This window comes from Pleurodeles waltl, chromosome 4_1 (genome assembly GCF_031143425.1).
Source record: "Pleurodeles waltl isolate 20211129_DDA chromosome 4_1, aPleWal1.hap1.20221129, whole genome shotgun sequence".
NCBI lineage: Eukaryota > Metazoa > Chordata > Amphibia > Caudata > Salamandridae > Pleurodeles > Pleurodeles waltl.
Window position 1 is genome coordinate 540,010,776 of NC_090442.1, and position 18,184 is coordinate 540,028,959.

At 42.0% G+C, this 18,184-nt stretch overlaps 1 protein-coding gene across 1 annotated transcript in view; it reads left to right on the forward strand.

Annotated features, from left to right (window-relative positions):
* Positions 1–683: 683 nt before the first annotated feature.
* ASZ1 (ankyrin repeat, SAM and basic leucine zipper domain containing 1) overlaps positions 684–18,184 on the forward strand; it is a 995,454-nt gene continuing 977,953 nt past the window's right edge. Inside the window, exon 1 of the mRNA XM_069228909.1 lies at positions 684–899. Coding sequence (XP_069085010.1) covers positions 795–899 — 105 coding nt within the window. The 5' untranslated portion in view covers positions 684–794. The remainder of the gene's footprint in view (positions 900–18,184) is intronic.

The window sequence follows — 18,184 nt, forward strand, 5'->3', positions numbered from 1 at the left end:
GGTAGCCTCTGCACTAAGGCTGACTTATAGTATGTAGGAAAATTGATTATTTGGGGTGGGCAACTGCCACCCTCAAGGATTCATCACAATTGGTGTCAGGGTGAACTCAAGTTTATCGAGGTCAGTTCCCTGATAGCTATGGCACAGAGCAGGCACAGCCCTGCCAAGTTTTCCAGGTTCATACAAACAGGGCTATAGAATCAGATTAAAGTGGCATTAACTAAATACTACAAAAATTAGGAAATGTAGATAAACAGCTCAGAAGTTCTTCAAAAACGTTTAAATGTTCCAGAAGAACCTGCAGACGTCAGTGTCAAAAAGCAACAGTAAATATAGTAAAGGACCCTTGTGGAACTTCAACATGACCTAAGGTCAGGTTATGTCAATCAGAATGTTCACACTGTCAAACTGAACTTGGGACTGGTGAAAAATCTCATATTTGGACTTAGAATGCGTTTTGGAGGAAACATCTGCACACCAGGATGAAAATATAGAGTGTTACTGAAAATGCTTCTACAAAGTCAACTGCAATGAATCGGACTCTCCGGCGAAGCAAGTACATCTCAATTCAAATATTCTAGTTTAGAGAAGCGATTTTTAATTGCTGAGACAAGCTGGAAACAGAAATACGTTGTCTCGAGCCACGTCTTTACTCTAAGCTGAAACTCCGTGGGGCTGGCCCCGCCTACGCGTACGGGCTTGGAGTTGACCTACGCCTTAGCAGCTGCCTTCCGAGCGTGGACGGATGACGTCGCCCGCTCCTCCATAGCGGGTCCATCTGGCTGGGGAGTACAATGGCGGCTAAGGGAGCAAGCAGGTTGTTTGCAATAGCAGGAGGAGGCGAAAGTAGCGACAGCGATGATAGCTGGGACGTGGGCTTCCTGGACCATCTTAAGCAGGTGAGAGACGGAAATACGCCAGACCGGAGGTTTGAGTTTAAGTCTACAGGGGAACCCAAAGCAACCCTGTTAAATTTTGTCTGCCCCTATACGCTGCTTAGAGAGCGAGCCTGACCGCTACAAGGAGGGTTTTGGGAAGTTCTCCCCCATGAAAATCTTGGCAAAAATGGCTCATTCTGCAACACATTTTTCATTATGTATTCAATTGTACTAGCTTTTAAAGTAAACAATGACCTTACAGTGCACCAGGATTTATCAATATTTATTGGGGGTTTTCAGTGGCTTCCGCACTATCCCCATCTAACAGTGCCCCCTCATCGCTCCATAGTCGCTGTCTCACATGTATTTAATTTGTTTTATAACGCCTCTGTAGTGTTGGAACACTTTACATCACACATAAATACAGAGACCATGAATCATACGTGTAAATCAATGTATAGGAAATATTTCACAAGAGTAAAGAGGGCCGCAAGGTGTAGGTTTCATGTCATCCATACTGGTAGGCATTTTGGTAAGAGTACTTTGCCTGGAGAAGCACAAACACAAGATTCAGAACGTAACACCGTATTTAGGTTTGGCTTTACTAATGAGAATGTATTTCTAACCCAACAAACTCTTTTTAGCAACATTAGGATAATGAAAGACTCTGACAAAAACATAACTTTCAAACCTGTACCATGCAGTTTGTATGCTGCTCTCTGAGGGCACTTCCTAGCTCACTCTGCTAAATTATGATTGTAATTTATGAACTTCACAGTAACAAAGGGGTCTCTGTGAGAAAAGTAATAACCCACTGAGCTATGCACATAAAATACTGTTCTGTGATGTACATAGTAGACGTCATTTGCAGCAGGCATAAAAACGTTCTGTACTATTTTAGATGAGCCAAAACTGCCACTAGGCATAACTTAATCTTTCTCCACCAGCAAAGTAAAAACGAGCGACAACTGGTATTTTTTTCTCTGCTTTCAATAAAGATGTAAAGCACTAAATGCTACAAGAAACTGCTCAAATATTATTTCAGAGCCTTCTAAAGTAATCCTGTACTCTGTGCATTAAGTGAGATGAACAAGGTGAAGGGGGAGGGGGGCTCTAAAAAAAAACAACTTGGTAAAAAAATCAACATTACAATACCTTTCCAAGAGGACTAGTCAATGTAATTAATGGTATAGCTTAAAATATATGAATTAAAATACATATGATTCACACATAGCATTCCCAGCCTTTTCCAGAATTTGTGTGCCTCCAAGTGAATTTTATGTTACTGAGGACCGTAAGAGTGGTAGTGGTCTTAGGAGTGCCTCAATTGTGCTTGTACTTCCTTTCACAACACCTTCCATTGTTAGGCACTTGTCTCTCTTCATCTTTACATCTGTCATAACCCCTTTCTACATATCTCACATATGATCTCCTTCTTTGTTGTCATTCTCTTTTCACTCTGTCCTTTTGTATGTGCTTCCTAAGGCTGCCTCCCCTTCTCTATGCCACCCCACACACAGCCGCTCTCTCTACTGACCTTTAACCACAGCGTTACCTCCTCATCCTCCTTCCCCCATCACAGTCCTAAGTTTATAAGTGAAGCTTCGGTTATCAGACTAGTCAACAAGTTTAAAATAATCAGTTTCTCATTCTTCCAAAATTGCCTCACTTTCTTTCCTGGCATATGCCCTCTCCTATTGTTTTTTTCTTTTTACGTACCTGACACTGAAGTTTTGTTTCTTTGCATATGTATATATTTACCACACAGTCTGCTTTAGAGAACCCATAAAATTGTATTGCCACAAAGTAAGAGGTCTTGCTCCAGCTAACCCATTCAGGTGGTTAAGTGCCATTGATTCAAGAGCTTCTGTCATAGCTAAGCCAGATATATATTTATTTATTTCACCAGCAAAGCGGTCCGCTTTTCGATTATGAGAGTTTTGGCTCATGAGCCAAATAAACAGAGCTCTCTCTGTTACTGTTATGTGTAATGACACTTGTAATTGCAGAAAACCATGTTTGATGGTAGTTGCAGCAGTACAGCATTTCACAGGTTAAAGTTTCTGCTATTAAGAATAGGTGCTTGACTCCAAGCGGACTACCTCAAATCTCCAAACAATTTTATTAGAAATCTCAAAATGAAGAAACAACACTCATCATTATTGACTAATACAATCTTTCATGAAGCTTAAACTTTAATTCTGTGTTACTCAATTAGCTGGTATGATGTCACTTTCCAACGTGTTTCGTCCATTCTTGGGACTTTGTCAGGGATCGTATTGATCATAGGCTAATTAAAGGTTATTCATCTTCTCATTCTCCCTAAAGTTGAGTGGAACATAGCATTAAAATATGCCAGTTAAGTGTTATCTGTACTGAAGAACAAATCTACCAATGGATATCAGCAGTCCTCAGGCTTTTAAGCCTTCACTGTCCTTAGGCCTTTTAAGGCTGGGCTGCGTGTTCTGTATATGCTAAGGGTGGAAGAAGAATGATCAACAAATAGTCTGTTTTGCAAATAGGAAGATTTAAATTTCTTTTTCCCATTTGATCAAATTGAATTATATTATAAAGAAAGAATCCCATCATATGACACAATTGAATGACACATAATTAAAGTACAAGCTTCATGAATGATTGTATTAGTCAATAAATATGAGTGTTGCTTCTCCATTGTGGGGTACTTGTAATGGCGTCATCATGCAATCCAAGGTAGAGGTGTGTTTTGCTTCACTAATGACTGAGCTGAAACACTCATGCACTGACAAAAATCTCAGGAATGCGCTTCTTAGTCCAAAGAAGACATTTATTATTGCACTACGCAAGGTTCCTAAAAGAAGATTAGCATGCTGAAAGCACACGTTTAAAAATGGTCACAGCAATGAAGTGAAAACATACTCAAATGATTCTCCACTGCAATATACACAGCAAATATATGTATCTATATTATAATGCAAAGCAAATAATGAATGAAAAAATATGCATCACCATGAGGAAAAGGCAAAACTGCTTCATCTCCCTCCTATTCAGTATCAGATCGCCAGATCCCAGAATCGACCGAGGAGAGAGAGATCAATTATCCTCATGGGAAGGATGACACACTCCAACATCCTGGATATGCCTGAGATCTGCAAACACACTCTGCCCCCGGTCCATCGGGCCTCGGCCTCTTATACTTTGAACAACCAAGAGAGGAAAAGTCTAGTACCTCTTTCTCCCTGCAGAAGTTTATTGAAAAAAAATGCTGATCGCTTTGGGCCAGCTTTGAAATTAACACATTAGGACTTGGCCGCAATCCCAAGGTGCCAATTCAAAACATGACCATTCCCTGCCGTCTGAGTACATTCTTATCAGCCTAAGCACTTGGTGGAAAAGAACAGGAAAAATAAAGTAGAGTCTCACAAGCACTGGGATAAAAGTTGCTTACCAAACACAAAAAAGCAGGAATGAAAGGGGGTCCATTTATTCATTGTTTGGTTGTTCTTGCTGTTGGTGAAGTGTGATGGGCAAGCACATGAAGAGTGCTACTAAGCTTTGAGAAGGAGAAGCCTTTTGATGCTGAGGGGAAGACTCTTAAGTGGGTCTCAACTTTCAGTGACATTCAGGGCATAGTTGCTTTGGCTCTGGCAGCTGCCTTTAAGGCACAGGATATTTCTTAACCCAGGAAGGCCCAATATACCCTTAAGACCCTAATGATTAGGACATACAAAAAGAGGAAATCAGGGAAACATTTATCCAGGGAGTAGGGATTAAGGACGTTTTGCATCATATTAGTGATAATATAGCCTTTCTAGAAGCCTTAATGTTGGAGGTATCTGATTATTTCGTTTGTCATTATCAGAAAAAGGGATCCCAGAGTTCACTTCTGCATAACTCTGAGGAAGGTTTTCAGATTACTTTCCTGCTTTTGTTAACATTGACTTGCATATGGTTGCTCTATCAACAGAGAGCATATGGTTGCTCTATCAACTGAGAGCACTATATTTTCAGAGAACTCTGTACCATCTCATCCAATGGATAAAAGGATGAATTTGGCAATTAAAAGAGCTTATGCAGCTTTAGATTATTGTATCAGCTGGAAATAAAGAGAGCTTATGTCGCTTAAAGTTTTTTTGTTGTTTATCACGGTCGCAGTATACTTTAGCCATGCATTTCAGTCTTTGATTAAGGATTTTCAAGGATTAGCAGGGCTTGTGGAACAAGGGGCAAATGTCTTTCAATACTGGCAATTATGGAGCAGCAAGTTTGTTTCTTATCTGATGTAGTCAATAACTCTTAGTGTGGCAGCAGCTAGATCGTTGGTGGCAGCGAGACAACAATTGTGGATGAGGTCTTAGAAGGCAGTCAGCCCGGCAGATTGTTTGATGAAGATATAATTTTCAGGGACTATATTATTTGATAACAGCTATATACCATGACTAAAAGGGTAGAGGAATATAGGAGGTTTATGGTTACAGAGAGGCTGTCATCAAGAGGAAGGTATTTTTGAGTTTGTAAATTCTTTGGGGCCGACGTTTCAGTTTAAAGTCATGAATGATCCCTTTTGTGGAAGGGGAGATGGCAGTGGTGTCTCTAGCTCAGAAAAAGCCCAGGTGCACCAGTCCAATGGGACAAACCAACTATGGTCAGCTTCTAAGTCCTGACTAATCAACATGTTTTCTGCCAGTGGCAGTTGGCTGAAGTTCTTTCTATTGGTGTGGGAGAATGTCAGTCAAAGACAAATAGCAGTTTATCCAGGAAGGATACTGAACAATGTTTCACTCGTTTCCTCCAGGTTGTTTCTGTGTGACTACATTTCCTAGAAATTAAGATAAGAGGCAGATATTGTTGAATAAGGTGCCAAAAAAGCCAATGGTTCAAGTGCCTTATCAGAGGGGAAAATGAACACACTCACTTATTTAGGGAGTATAGTAATGAGAGGCTTATGACGGTGCTGGATTTGAAGTCCATGAATTCCTCCATTGCACACATAAGATTAATGATTTTGACTCCGCAGGTAGTTTCTTTGCTCACAGAGAAGGCTCTCTAGCATAATTGACTCAGATAATATGCTTATCTTCATGTGGTGTTTCATTCTGTGTCACAAAAAATGTATTTACTTGTGGGTCCAGTCGGGAGTATTATCATCATCAAATTTGTTATTTATTTACAGTACAGCACAATAAATATTTCACATAAAATACATAAAACATAATAAAGATAAATCTTGCATACATAAATACAATAAAAGGGGCTTACAGGCAGCCCGATTTAAGAATAAGGATTAAATCACATTAGCAACTGGGTGAGGGTATATTTAACCCCTTCGCTGCCAGGCCTTTTCCCCCTCAGGTGGCAGGCCTGTTTTTTTGGGCTATTTGGAGCAGTTCGCGCTTACACCCTCATAATGTTTTGCCCACATTAGCTATCCATGCCAAATTTGCGTCATTTTTTTCCCCAACATTCTAGGGATTCTAGAGGTACCCAGAGTTTGTGGGTTCACCTGATGGAGAACAAGAAATTAGCCAAAATACAGCAAATAAATCTTTTTTTAAATGGGGGGGTGGGGAAAGGCTGCAGAAGAAGGCTTGTGTTTTTTTTTTTTTTCCCTTGAAAATGGCATCAACAATGGGTTTGCGGTGCTAAAATCACAACCTTCCCAGCTTTCGGAAAAGGCAGAAAACCCAATTTTTCAACACAATTTTTGCATTTTAGTGGGACAGACCCCATTTTTACTATTTTTTTGTGCTTTCAGCCTCCTTCCAGTTAGTGACAGAAATGGATGTGAAACCAATGCTGGATCCCAGAAAGCCAAACATTTCTGAAAAATAGACAGAATTCAGCAAGGGGTAATTTGTGTACCTCCTACAAGGCTTTCCTACAGAAAATAACAGCTGAAATAAAAAAAATATTGAAATTGAGGTGAAAAAAACATCAATTTGTCTCAGCATTTTACGCTGTAACTTTTTCCTGCGATGTCAGATTCTTGAAAGCAATACACCGTTACATCTGCTGGACCCTTCTGGTTGTGGGGATATATAAGGCTTGTAGGTTCATCAAAAACCCTAGGTACCCAGAGCCAATAAATGAGCTGCACCTTGCAATGGGTATTCATTCTATACCGGGTATACAGCAATTAATTTGCTGAAATATAGAGTGGAAAATAGGTATTGAAACCTTGGTATTTTCAAAATGGGCACAAAATAAGGTTTTGAGAAGCAGTGGTTATTTGCACATATCTGAATTCCGGGGTGCCCATACTAGCATGTGAATTACAGGGCAATTCTCAAATAGATGTCTTTTTTTACACACTCTCTTACATTTGGAAGGGAAAATGTAGAGAAAGACAAGAGGCAATAACACATGTTTTGCTATTCTGTGTTCCCCAAAGTCTCCCGCACAAAAATGGTACCTCACTTGCGTGGGTATGCCTAATGCTCGCGACAGGAAACGCAACATGGACACATCACATTTTTACATTGAAATCTGACGTGTTTTTTGCAAAGTGCCTAGTGGCAAATTTTGGCCTCTATCTCACCTGGCACCTAGGGAAACCTACCAAACCTGTGCATTTTTGAAAACTAGACACCTAGTGGAATCCAGGATTGGGTGCCTTGTGGGGCTCTCACCAGGTTCCGTTAGCCAGAATCCTTTACAAACCTCAAAATGTGGCTAAAAAAACACTTTTCCTCACATTGTGGTGACCGAAAGTTCTGGAATCTGAGAGGAGCCACACATTTCCTTCCACCCAGCATTCCCCCAAGTCTACCAATAAAAATGGTATCTCACTTGTGTGGGTAGGCGTAGTGCCCGTGAAAAGAAATGCCCCAAAACACTCTGTGGACACATCAAAATTATCAAATGCAAAACTACCTGTCATTGTGGGGGGGCGGGGGTGTCAACCTGGGTTTTTGGTCCTGGTCTCAGTAGCCATATAGCGAAACCTACCAAACCCAACATTTCTGAAAACTAGACACTCAAGGGAATTCAGGGAGGTGTGACTTGCGTGGATCCTCCAATGTTTTCTTACCCAGAATTCTCTAATTTTTCCCACATTTCTGTGTGGGATCACTGCACCGCAACAAATTTCCTACCACCCAATGTTCCCCTCAGTCTCCAGGTAAAAATGATACCTCACTTGTGTAGGTGGGCCAAGTGCCTGTGACAGGGAAGAGTCAAAAACATGTCGAAATTGAGGGGGGACCAAAGCTGGTAAAAATGAGCAGTTTAAAAAAAAAAAACATTTTTAGGCTGACAAGTGCAGCAGCATTTTTATCAGTATAGATGAGACAATGCTGGGTGGTAGGAATTTTGTGGATTCCTGCAGATTCCGAACGGTTCCATCACAAAAATAAGGGAAAAATGTGTAATTTCCAGCAAAGTTGGAGGCTTGCAGGGCATTGTGGGTAAGAAAATGGTGCGGGTGCATGTGAACCACACCTCCCTGGACTCACCCAGATGTTTAGTTTTCAGATGTGCCTAGGTCTTGTGGATTTTTCTACATGGCAGTGTCCCATAGTCCAAAAAGTGCAGCCCTCACCATTCCAAGTGGGACGATTTTGAGAGTTAGCCAAGCTCTCATGGCCCAAATGTAAAACCAAAACCCCAAATATTCAAATGCCCTTTTGCTTGCCGTGGGATAAGATGTTTTAGTGTGCGGGGGGGGGGGGAAAGCTGAAAGACTGTTACCCCCTTAAGTTTGGGTGGGGGCATAACCATGCCCATACTGGCTGGTAGCCACCACCAAACGATTTTTTTTTTTTCAATTCCCTGGCATCTAGTAGACTTTCTGAACCCCCCCCCCCCCCCCCCCCCCCGGGATGTGGATCGGCGGTAATTGCCCCATCTGCCAACTGGCAGAACAACTTTGGCCCCATTTATTTGGGGTGGGGGGTGTCCCAGAAATGCTGAGAGAGACATGAAAGGGGAGGAAAGGCCCTTCCTTTCCTTTTATGCCTCTCACCCCCTCCACGTAATCGGAGGAGAAATGCTTTTGCATTTCTCCTCCGATCCGTGCTGGAAGCTGGGCTTCCAGTGCAGAGGGGTAGGCCTTTGAGGTCAGCCGCCACTGGGGACCAGGGTGGGGGGTGAGGGGCGGGGGGGCCCGGGAGTCAAAGGGGAAGCGATTACCCCTCCATCGCTGCCCAGGGGAGAGGGTTGATTGGCCATTGGGGGAGCGCTAGCGTTCCCCCTCGTGGCTCATGAGAGACCAGCTCATCCTGGGCTCCCAAGGGGTTAACAGAAATCAAGCCCAGCCTGCTTCTTGAGTTAATCCAGCTCATGGATTCAGGGTGACACACACCTTATACTTGGACAGTATCTGAAAACCATAAGAAACAATAACGGCATTCATTAGATTATCTTGTTGATAGGTGACCGACACAGTTACAACTTTCAGTAATCAGTGGACTGGAAAGAGGGGTCCTTAAGAGACATTAGCAGCATACAATAGATTGGCTCAGTGTAAAGTGAGCTGTGCAATTACAGACCAAAGAGGGATAATAGCAGCATGCATAAATTGACTCAATATAAAGTGGCCCGTGCAATTACAGCTTGAATCAGTCAAAAAGCTGGGGAAGTGTACAAAAGGTTTCATAGTCCCCATGCCATAGTCCCAGTTTGGTTCAACCACTAGAGCACAATAAAAGAACACACATGAAATTATATCAGTGTAACGTGGGCCATACAGTTTGAATAATAAATCTATCATATTCCACACAAAAGGGTCTGATAAAAGGGCTCCAGCCCAGACCAGTACCTTGTGTAAAAGTTTGCTTACATTTCAGACAGTACTGCTAAAATCCATAAAAGCCAGTAACAACATATATTAATTTACCTCTGAATGAAGTGGCCCATGCAGTTACAACATGAATCAATAGAAATCTGGAGAGGGAAACTAGTAGTTTCACAATCTTTAGAACTATTTCCCAGTTTATTTTGATCACTGGAGAACATGTACTGCAGGACATAAAGCTTTTAAACATGGATACCAATTAGTCATTTTCTGTGGAAACACCTGGATTGCCTAATCCAAACTCCCATCAGAAATCTGGCCATAGAAAAGACCACTACTCTATTTTCTTCTGTACCAAGTAATCTAAAGGCTTCTAAATACTGCCTGGTACCCATATTTCTGCATATAGGGACTATCCACTTTGCCCTTAGACTATGATAACATGGGCAGAAAAGTAGAATATGGGTCAGTGTTTCGGGCACCACTAGACCAGCTGGGCAAAGATCATCAACTATTCGTTCACTTGAAATTTGCCATAAAACCTATCAGTAGGAAGGGTTCTATATCTAAATTGGAGATACAGTTTTCATGCATGAGGGAGGGTAATTTTGTCAATAGTTGGTTCGTACTGCAGACAGTTTGGTGTCTATAAATTCTAGTGATAGTATTCCCTTGACCCAGTCACAGTTTGTATGACTACTAACTCCCAATAGATTTCTTTTACCCGAGCTCTAGAAATCGAGCACAGCTCCCCTGGCGATGTCCAGTAATTCGCCCACCTCAGTTTTCCTAGAAGAGCCTTAATTAACCTCAGCCAGGAGATTTTAACAAAACATGCAAATAGCATGAGAGCTCTTAGGCCCATCCGATAGGGTTCAAGATATCCGCTTTAGTTGCTGACAGCTGGATTAATGATGTGTGTATCTTTTCAAGTTGATTTTGGGCTCCAATACTAAATGCAATACTTTAGATCCCCACTTACTCTTCCCTTGCTCAGACACTTTTGTAGAGATAAAATTACAACCATCATTAGAGAAACCCACTCCATTTCTTCTTAAGACTTTAGGTCAGATCAAGGACCTGGTCACAAGAGCTGTCATATTTGCACTACTCTGTTTCACATTCCTGTCGCAAATTAGCGAGCTCTCAGAACTCAGTCAATTAATTACAACTGTTTGCTTAGGGTTGACATTACCCTGAGTAATACAGGCACTACTTTTGGCTAGGCTAAACTCATTAATCTGGGCTCTTTAAGTAAACACTGTTTGAGAGTTTGCATTGCAAATAGTACTTGAGTGAGTTGCCATTAAATCATCAACTAGGTCTCTGTTTAGAAAGAATGCCTTCATCACATCTAACAATTCCTGAGTCAACAAAATCCTTTGTACTCTGGTGCTGTTTTTTCTAATGATGGAGAAACAGTGTCTTACCTCACAAAAGCAATATATGACTTCATTAATTAGTGAGTCCTTATCCTCTTTAGCCCGGACAGTCAGTTTGGGCACCTGTGTAAGATACACTACTGCCTGATTCCTTTCCTCTTGATAGTTAACATAGAAGTCCTTTTGAACCACCTCCTAATGTGAGCAACTCAAGGTTTCTACTAGGGATGCACACATAGACTCCTTCCTTCATTCCCCCATTCCATCCCTCTAGTAGGGACTTTCTTTGGAAAGACTACCCTGGCAGTCCTGGGCTGGTGTCCTGCAAAACCAGAGTATTTAAGCAAACACTGAGGTGGAGTATTCAGAGCCGAAGATATTAGGGGAACATAGTCCAAATGGAGAGGGGGTTGTTGGACAGGAAAGGGGAGGTTCCCGATGTATTTGTTATTGTGTGTTTCCTTTGCACCCTCACAAAGCCATCTCTGGATGCCTACCTGGGCTCAATACGTGTAATATAGCAACACCCCCCTCTTCCAATCCTTCTACAACTTTTTTCAGGATTACAACTTCTTCCCTCAGCCCCACAATAATATCCATCAAATTTTGCAGCATGGGCTAGACCCCTGGGTTAGCCGCAATCATAGAGTTCTTGCGTGTCCTCATAATTGGGTCTTCTTCCAAGTAAACGGCAGAGTAACGATTTTGGCACACGATAGGTGCATTGACTGTAACACCTTGGATGCCCTTTGAGGCACAAACAAGAGTAGGCTGACTGTTTTCGAATGTGAAGTCAGCAGAAACACAAGTCTGCACTTTGCCAAACATTTACAGAATACTTTTTGTTTTTCACAGCATAGACATGGTGGGATGAAGTGGCTTTTGTATTGGAAGGAGGGTTAGGGTTAATAATCTCTTCACATTCGAGTAACAGGTTATCAATCCTATCCAAAGCACACTATCCTGGGTGGAAAGTTCTTAACCTTATGGCCTGCTAGCTGGCCGTAGGACCCTTAGACCAGGCATCATTTGCAAATAAGAACAACATAAAAAATTTAAGAAAAGAAACCCGCAAATTTGCAACAACGGCGAGTAAGAAGGGATTCAGCTTTGGATTCAAATCACATGTCTACAAAGGAGAGGTAGGAGAACTAATCTATTGCCCCACAGTCTCCACTCAATCACTACTGCCTCACCAGAGTAGGGCAAAACCGTGATCACCACGACCTAATTAGGGAGTTGCAAACCATTACTAACCCTATTATCTTCTTTCATTCCAAAGACACCCATTGTTTATGGATGTAGAGGCCTCACCCACATTATCATGGCATGCTTCATTCTTGGCCAGTCCATCCTGTTGGGTTAAGGTATTACTAACTACTAACCCGGCGGTCTCAGCCTTGACCCCAAAAAATATCTGGGAAAAGGGAGCTGAAAATAAAGTATGTTCTGGTAATTGTAGAGATCCAGATACTAAGCTGATAAAACTGCCGCTGTGTGTACTCACAATATTTCCTTTATTTATGAGGTCACACAGTATAGGGTTAAAAATCACTGCACCCCTACGTTCAATATCACCAACATGTTTTGGCCATTGATATGGATAACCCACCCAGAATAATCAGTCTTCAGGTGAAGGTTCGTGGGCCTTCATCGGGGCAATTTTTTTTAACCCTGCTGTCTTTAGGGCATACCAAAGTAATATAAAAATGGTAAGAATAAGTCTTACCTATGAACAAAATGTTGCAAATGCACCTAAGGAAACAAAACAACAAAAAATGTAATCATATATCCAATGTATGGGATAAAAGAGAAATTAAGATGAAATCTTAAAACAGTTTTTGCAGTGTGAATCACTCCAAACTCATAGTGAAAAACATGTGTGGTTCACTTCTAAGTAGAGAATCTCACTCAGTATGTGTAAGCACAATGTGAACATGAATCACTAGTGTCTTGAGGCTTACCCTGCAGTCATCAGGGTTCTGCACCATCAGTCACTATGGAGGGGGACCTCATCTGTAGTCACACTCTTTAAAAAAAAAAAAATATATATATATATATATATATATATTGCTTTTCTTTGGCTCTGTCGCCACCACTCTGTCTAACTAGGAAGGGGCCATTAGACCCTAATTAAGCAGCATCCTCGTGTTACCATACTTGGTGATGCATACTTTAGCTCAATGCAAGAGAGGACAAGGTCCCACACAGTAGTTGACAAGGTAGGCCTCTTTTCGTCTAGGCGGTTATTATCAGATCTGTCCTGTGATGCAGTACTCCTCACAGAATTTAGGAGGTGAGTCGTGGGAACCTGAATGTATAGGGCAACAGGATAAAATTTTCCTTCCCAATACCTTTCCCAGCACAGTAACAAGAGAATGCTGCTTGATGGGGTCTAGTGGCTCCTACTTAGATTTCTGCAAGGGAAACCAAAAACCGAAATGTGTCCAAAATATTAATCACTTACGCATGGGAAATCCAGGCAGTCAAAATAAACACCTGCAGCGTCCATACCACGGACTGACATATTAATGTAAGTATTTGGATGAAAACGGTGTTGAGAGATGACATTTGGCCTGACTTCCCAATCCAAACATTCATGAATACATTGAATTAGATCCCGACTCAGTGTGGTGTATCCTGGATTGACATGGAATTTATGTTGTAGATACTCCAAAACTATTTGGAGGATTATCCTAATAAAATGTGTTTGCAGGACAAACTCTATAGAACCATAAACCAAAGAATGTATAGTAATTATTACTTTTGTATAGAGAAAATTGCATTTAAATAGATTTTAAATAAAAATGTGCAGGCTGTCTTTGGGTTATATATTAAGCACACATAGGTGACATTTGCCTATACATTGCATTTTATAAATTTAAATTGGCTGTTAGTAGAACACACCAATTAGTTATATTTATGTGCTTAAAAAGTGTGTGGGGGTATATGTATTTTGCAGACAAGGGTCTGCTTTGTGCCTATTTTTATGTTTTTGATATTATCTAACATGGAGCTAACATTTTTGCAATATTCACAATTGTCACACCTTGCTTCGCATCTACTGTGAGGGTTCCCCGGAGCTGTTTGCAGCTCTTCAGTTTTGTAAGAATAGTGAGTGCAAGATAGAGAATGACTGCTGCCTGCAGAGGACAACCACATCTCCCACTTCTTTATTACTAGAACTGTATAGCGACAAAAGTTCTCCCACCAGAGCAGATTTGTAAAAAGTGAGGTATACCTGGTCATCTATAAAGTCATTGACTAGTACAATACATTCTAGGCAGAGGAGATGTTCCTGCACTCCTTTGTGGAAGATTGGCTTGAACTTTGTGATCTTAAGGGTGCATTGGCTCTGGCAGTAGATCCGTGTCCTTAGTTTGGTATACAAGCTTGAGCATCTGTCTAGCTTGCTGAATACCTTTGGACTTGGACCTAAACCTGAGAGTGCCTGGGCGGCAGTCGCAAAAACCAAACAGACTCAAATCTTGCATGTGTCACGTGAGTGCACTCACATGCTTGAGTTTCAACGACTAATAAGTTACTATATTTTGCTGAGCTCAGCTCGGATGCCCATGGAAGACTGTGGAGTGAGCTATGTTCTTATTCTGGCATTTGCAAGTGTTTCTCACAGTTGCATCTGCAGTGAGAAGAATGTGGTTTTTAGCAAATGTTATCAGTGTAAAAGGAAGGAGTTATTGCATGTGTAATAAATGTTTGTCATGCATAAGAACTGAACAGTTGAATATATTTTCAATGCTTGACCAGGGTATAACTAGCTGCTCTTAAAGGTTTTTTTTGCCAGATATTTGTTGGATGCTCCAAGAGCTCCCATATCATTCAGCTGAATAAAACCTTGCTTTCAAAGAGTGATCCTGCTTATGAATTTTATTTATGAATCGGGCATTGACAGTGCTGGTGGAGAAAGGTAGGCACACTGTTGACACTTGTAATTAGATCTGTGGCTGTCAAGTTTTTAGTAATCCCCGGAACTGTGGAAGGTGTGCCGAAAGGGGAAATTCCCCTAAAAACATGACCTCTGCTTGAGACCTAGACTTCGCTGTGGTTAGACAAATTGTAAGCAGTCCTCCGATCACCTTTTGTGTGTCCAACGTACAGCCCTAAGTTTCAAGGGTCTGCCAGAGCTGCGTCCCATGCTCACTGTGCCACTGCACCCAAGCTACACCTGACAGAAGAACTCCAACCAAGACAAACCCAGTCTCGGGTTGTTTGTTTTGCGGTTCAAGGAGAACCTGACCTGGCAGTGTGGGCTGGACTGTTCCTATTGGAGCAGGGTCAAGGCTGATTTGCTTATGGCTGGGTCCAATCTGAGGTGGCAGGGTGGGCAAAGGAATAATGGGATGGGATGCTACCAGAATGATTGCAAATTAATGGACTTCTTTCCATCACCTTTGTGTGTTTAATATTGTATTTTGCGTCATTAAGTGGCAAGTGTTAAACCAAATAAATCAAGCGTGTCCCTGTAGCCCTGGGTACAGCCTGAGGCATTCTGTTACAAGGGGCACACCATGTAGAAAAACAAGCTGTTAATGTTATTGTTACCTAGTGACCCAGAGCCCCCATGTTAAGTTAAATGCTGTTTGGTGAATTACATTATTCTGTAACGTTGCAATAATTTACTGACTGTATTCACAGGCTCCGGTAGCAGGGTCAAGGTGTTTGCTTGTCTGCCTCACTAAATATTAGTTAAGATTTCCAGCAGGTTAACAAAATTCCCAATCTAAAAAGTGTATGGAAGTGCATGTGGAAGTTACTGACTCCAGCCCTGTTGGTGCTGGTCCCTTCCAAGTGCTTCCCAACTCCCTAGAGCAGTGGTTCCCAACCTTCTGACTTCTGTGGACCCCCATTTTATCAATACTGGAGCTGGGGACCCCCACTGAATCATTATTGGAACACGGGGACCCCCACTGAGTCATTACTGATAGCTGGAACCTAATATTAATAAATTTTTTAAGCAGTCGCGGAACCCCTGAGGAGGCTTCGCGGACCCCCAGGTGTCCCCGGCCCAAAGGTTGGGAACCACTGCCCTAGAGCGGTGTCTGTGTCAAACTGGGCACACTTGTCTCACGATAGACAAGAATCTGATTTATGTGTTGACAAATCTACATAGACTTTGCTACACATTTTAAAAGCACAAACATTAGAGTGTTGCTTGCTTGTACGTAGCTCAGAGCAAGCCTTGAGCTCAGTACTCCTGATCTGCATTGCTGTTGATGACCTTACATGCGTGGCAGCCCACAGACTGTTCAGAGATGCAGACAATACCTCAAAGACCTCTTGCCACCCTCCAGAGACCGGAGGAGAGATGCCCAAGATATTTACTGATACAGGTTTGCTGAGTCATGGCACCATCATTTTTGTTCCTCGTTTGCAGTTGCTGCTGTTGCAGTGGTTTAGTACCACGTTTGCTTTCTGGCAAGCCCAATTCAAGAGGCCTTTGTGGGCTCAGCAGAAGTTAGCACCTATGGGCTGGCGTGCATATCTATCGGTCAGGTAGAAGTGTGCCCCTCATCATCATCATCCTCCTCTTCATTGTCAAGACTGGTTCTTTACCCTGTGAGGTATCTACCGCTAACCAGAAGGCTGTTAAGCTATCATGCACGTCTTGGGTGACCCAAAGCCCAAACTGCTAACCTTAAGGATATATTCTTACTTTAGTGGAAAGGTTAATAATCTTTTCAAACACAGAAACACTGACCCAATTTTTTTTGCCGGTTGCAGGGTGCACTGGTACTGACTCACAGCAAACAAACTCCGTTTTGGTGGGCAGGTGGTGCTCTATTTTATAGTCTGTTGGTCTCCATCATTTGTGCGATTGAGATCCCTATGTTTGCAACCACTAATTATAACTATTTTGTTTTCTACAATTGTCAGTGTTGACAGTCTGTTATTGATTGTGAACAATATAATTGTGTGCATACCTTGGGACTCTGGATTTACTGTTTCTTTATTTTTAAATCTTTTTATTAGCTTTTGCTTTTTATAACAGTTAAATCACAGTACGACCATTTATGTGGTCTGCACCCAACTTAACATTTCTAAATCATAACTCCAGAATATATGAACAATGAGATATCCTAGATCAGTACATGCAATCTTAGGTGAAACAGCAGATATAGCATCATCTTTGATTCTTAGGCAGTACCAATTTAAAGGATACATCATAAGGTCTCTGATAAGCATTAGACATCAGCTGTTTATATTAACAAAGAAAAAAACTATGGTCCACTTCAGGGGAGTTATATGTAAGAAGTATTTGCAAGGTGTTCCGAGTCAGCAAGTTTGTATGGTCTGCAACATGCCGGTATGGGGGTTGTGCGGAATAGGTCTGGGGGGGGGGAGGGTTAGTTAGGGGAGGGGGGTACGGCTGCTATGTATATCCTGAACCTTCAATTTCCCATCGCCAGTGCGAGGCATCCAATAGTAGTTCTCAACATATGTTCCCATCCCTATATGTGTGGCAGACCATCACCTGGATTTTGAGAGGGAAGTGTCCGAGCTCCGGTGGCAGACAGTGTCACTCTCCTGTTGTTCCCAGAACTCCAGTATCTCAGACCAAAGTCCCGCCAGTGGCCTCCTTATCCCTTGTGGATCATCTCTAATCAGTGCTCTTTCCTCTGCCCTGGCCCAAGACGTTACCTCTTGTTTCCATTGTGGTAGTCCTGGTCCTGTCACTTATTTCCAGTGCTTCGCTATGCAGCATTTAGCCAACACCAGGGCTAAATCTGAAAACCTAGAGCCTACCTTCTTGGGGCATGGTCTGGGGAATAGGTGTAATAAACATCTCTCTGCTATTCACTGTAGGGCTTGGCCGAGAGTGTTGTTCAGGCAGTCAATTCCACCCTCCCAAAAGCTACGGGCGACTGCACAGCCCCATGTCCTATGCACTAAATCTGCATCTGTGGAGGTGCAGTTTAGGCACGTTCCGGGGGTGCCTCTATATATAATCTGTAGTTTGTGGGGCGTTAAGTAAGTTGTGTGTGCAATTTACCTGAGTGTTTTCTAGTCTGGTGTTCCTAGATACTTGGTGTGGATAGGCCAGTACTCTATGCCAGTCAGCATATGTTATGTCCCACTCTAGTAATGTCTCCCATCTCAGTCTGATCGTCCACAAAGGTGTCAAAACTGTTTGGTATAATGCACAGTAAATCCATTTTATCAGGTGTCTGGATGTCCTTAATGTTAGAAGA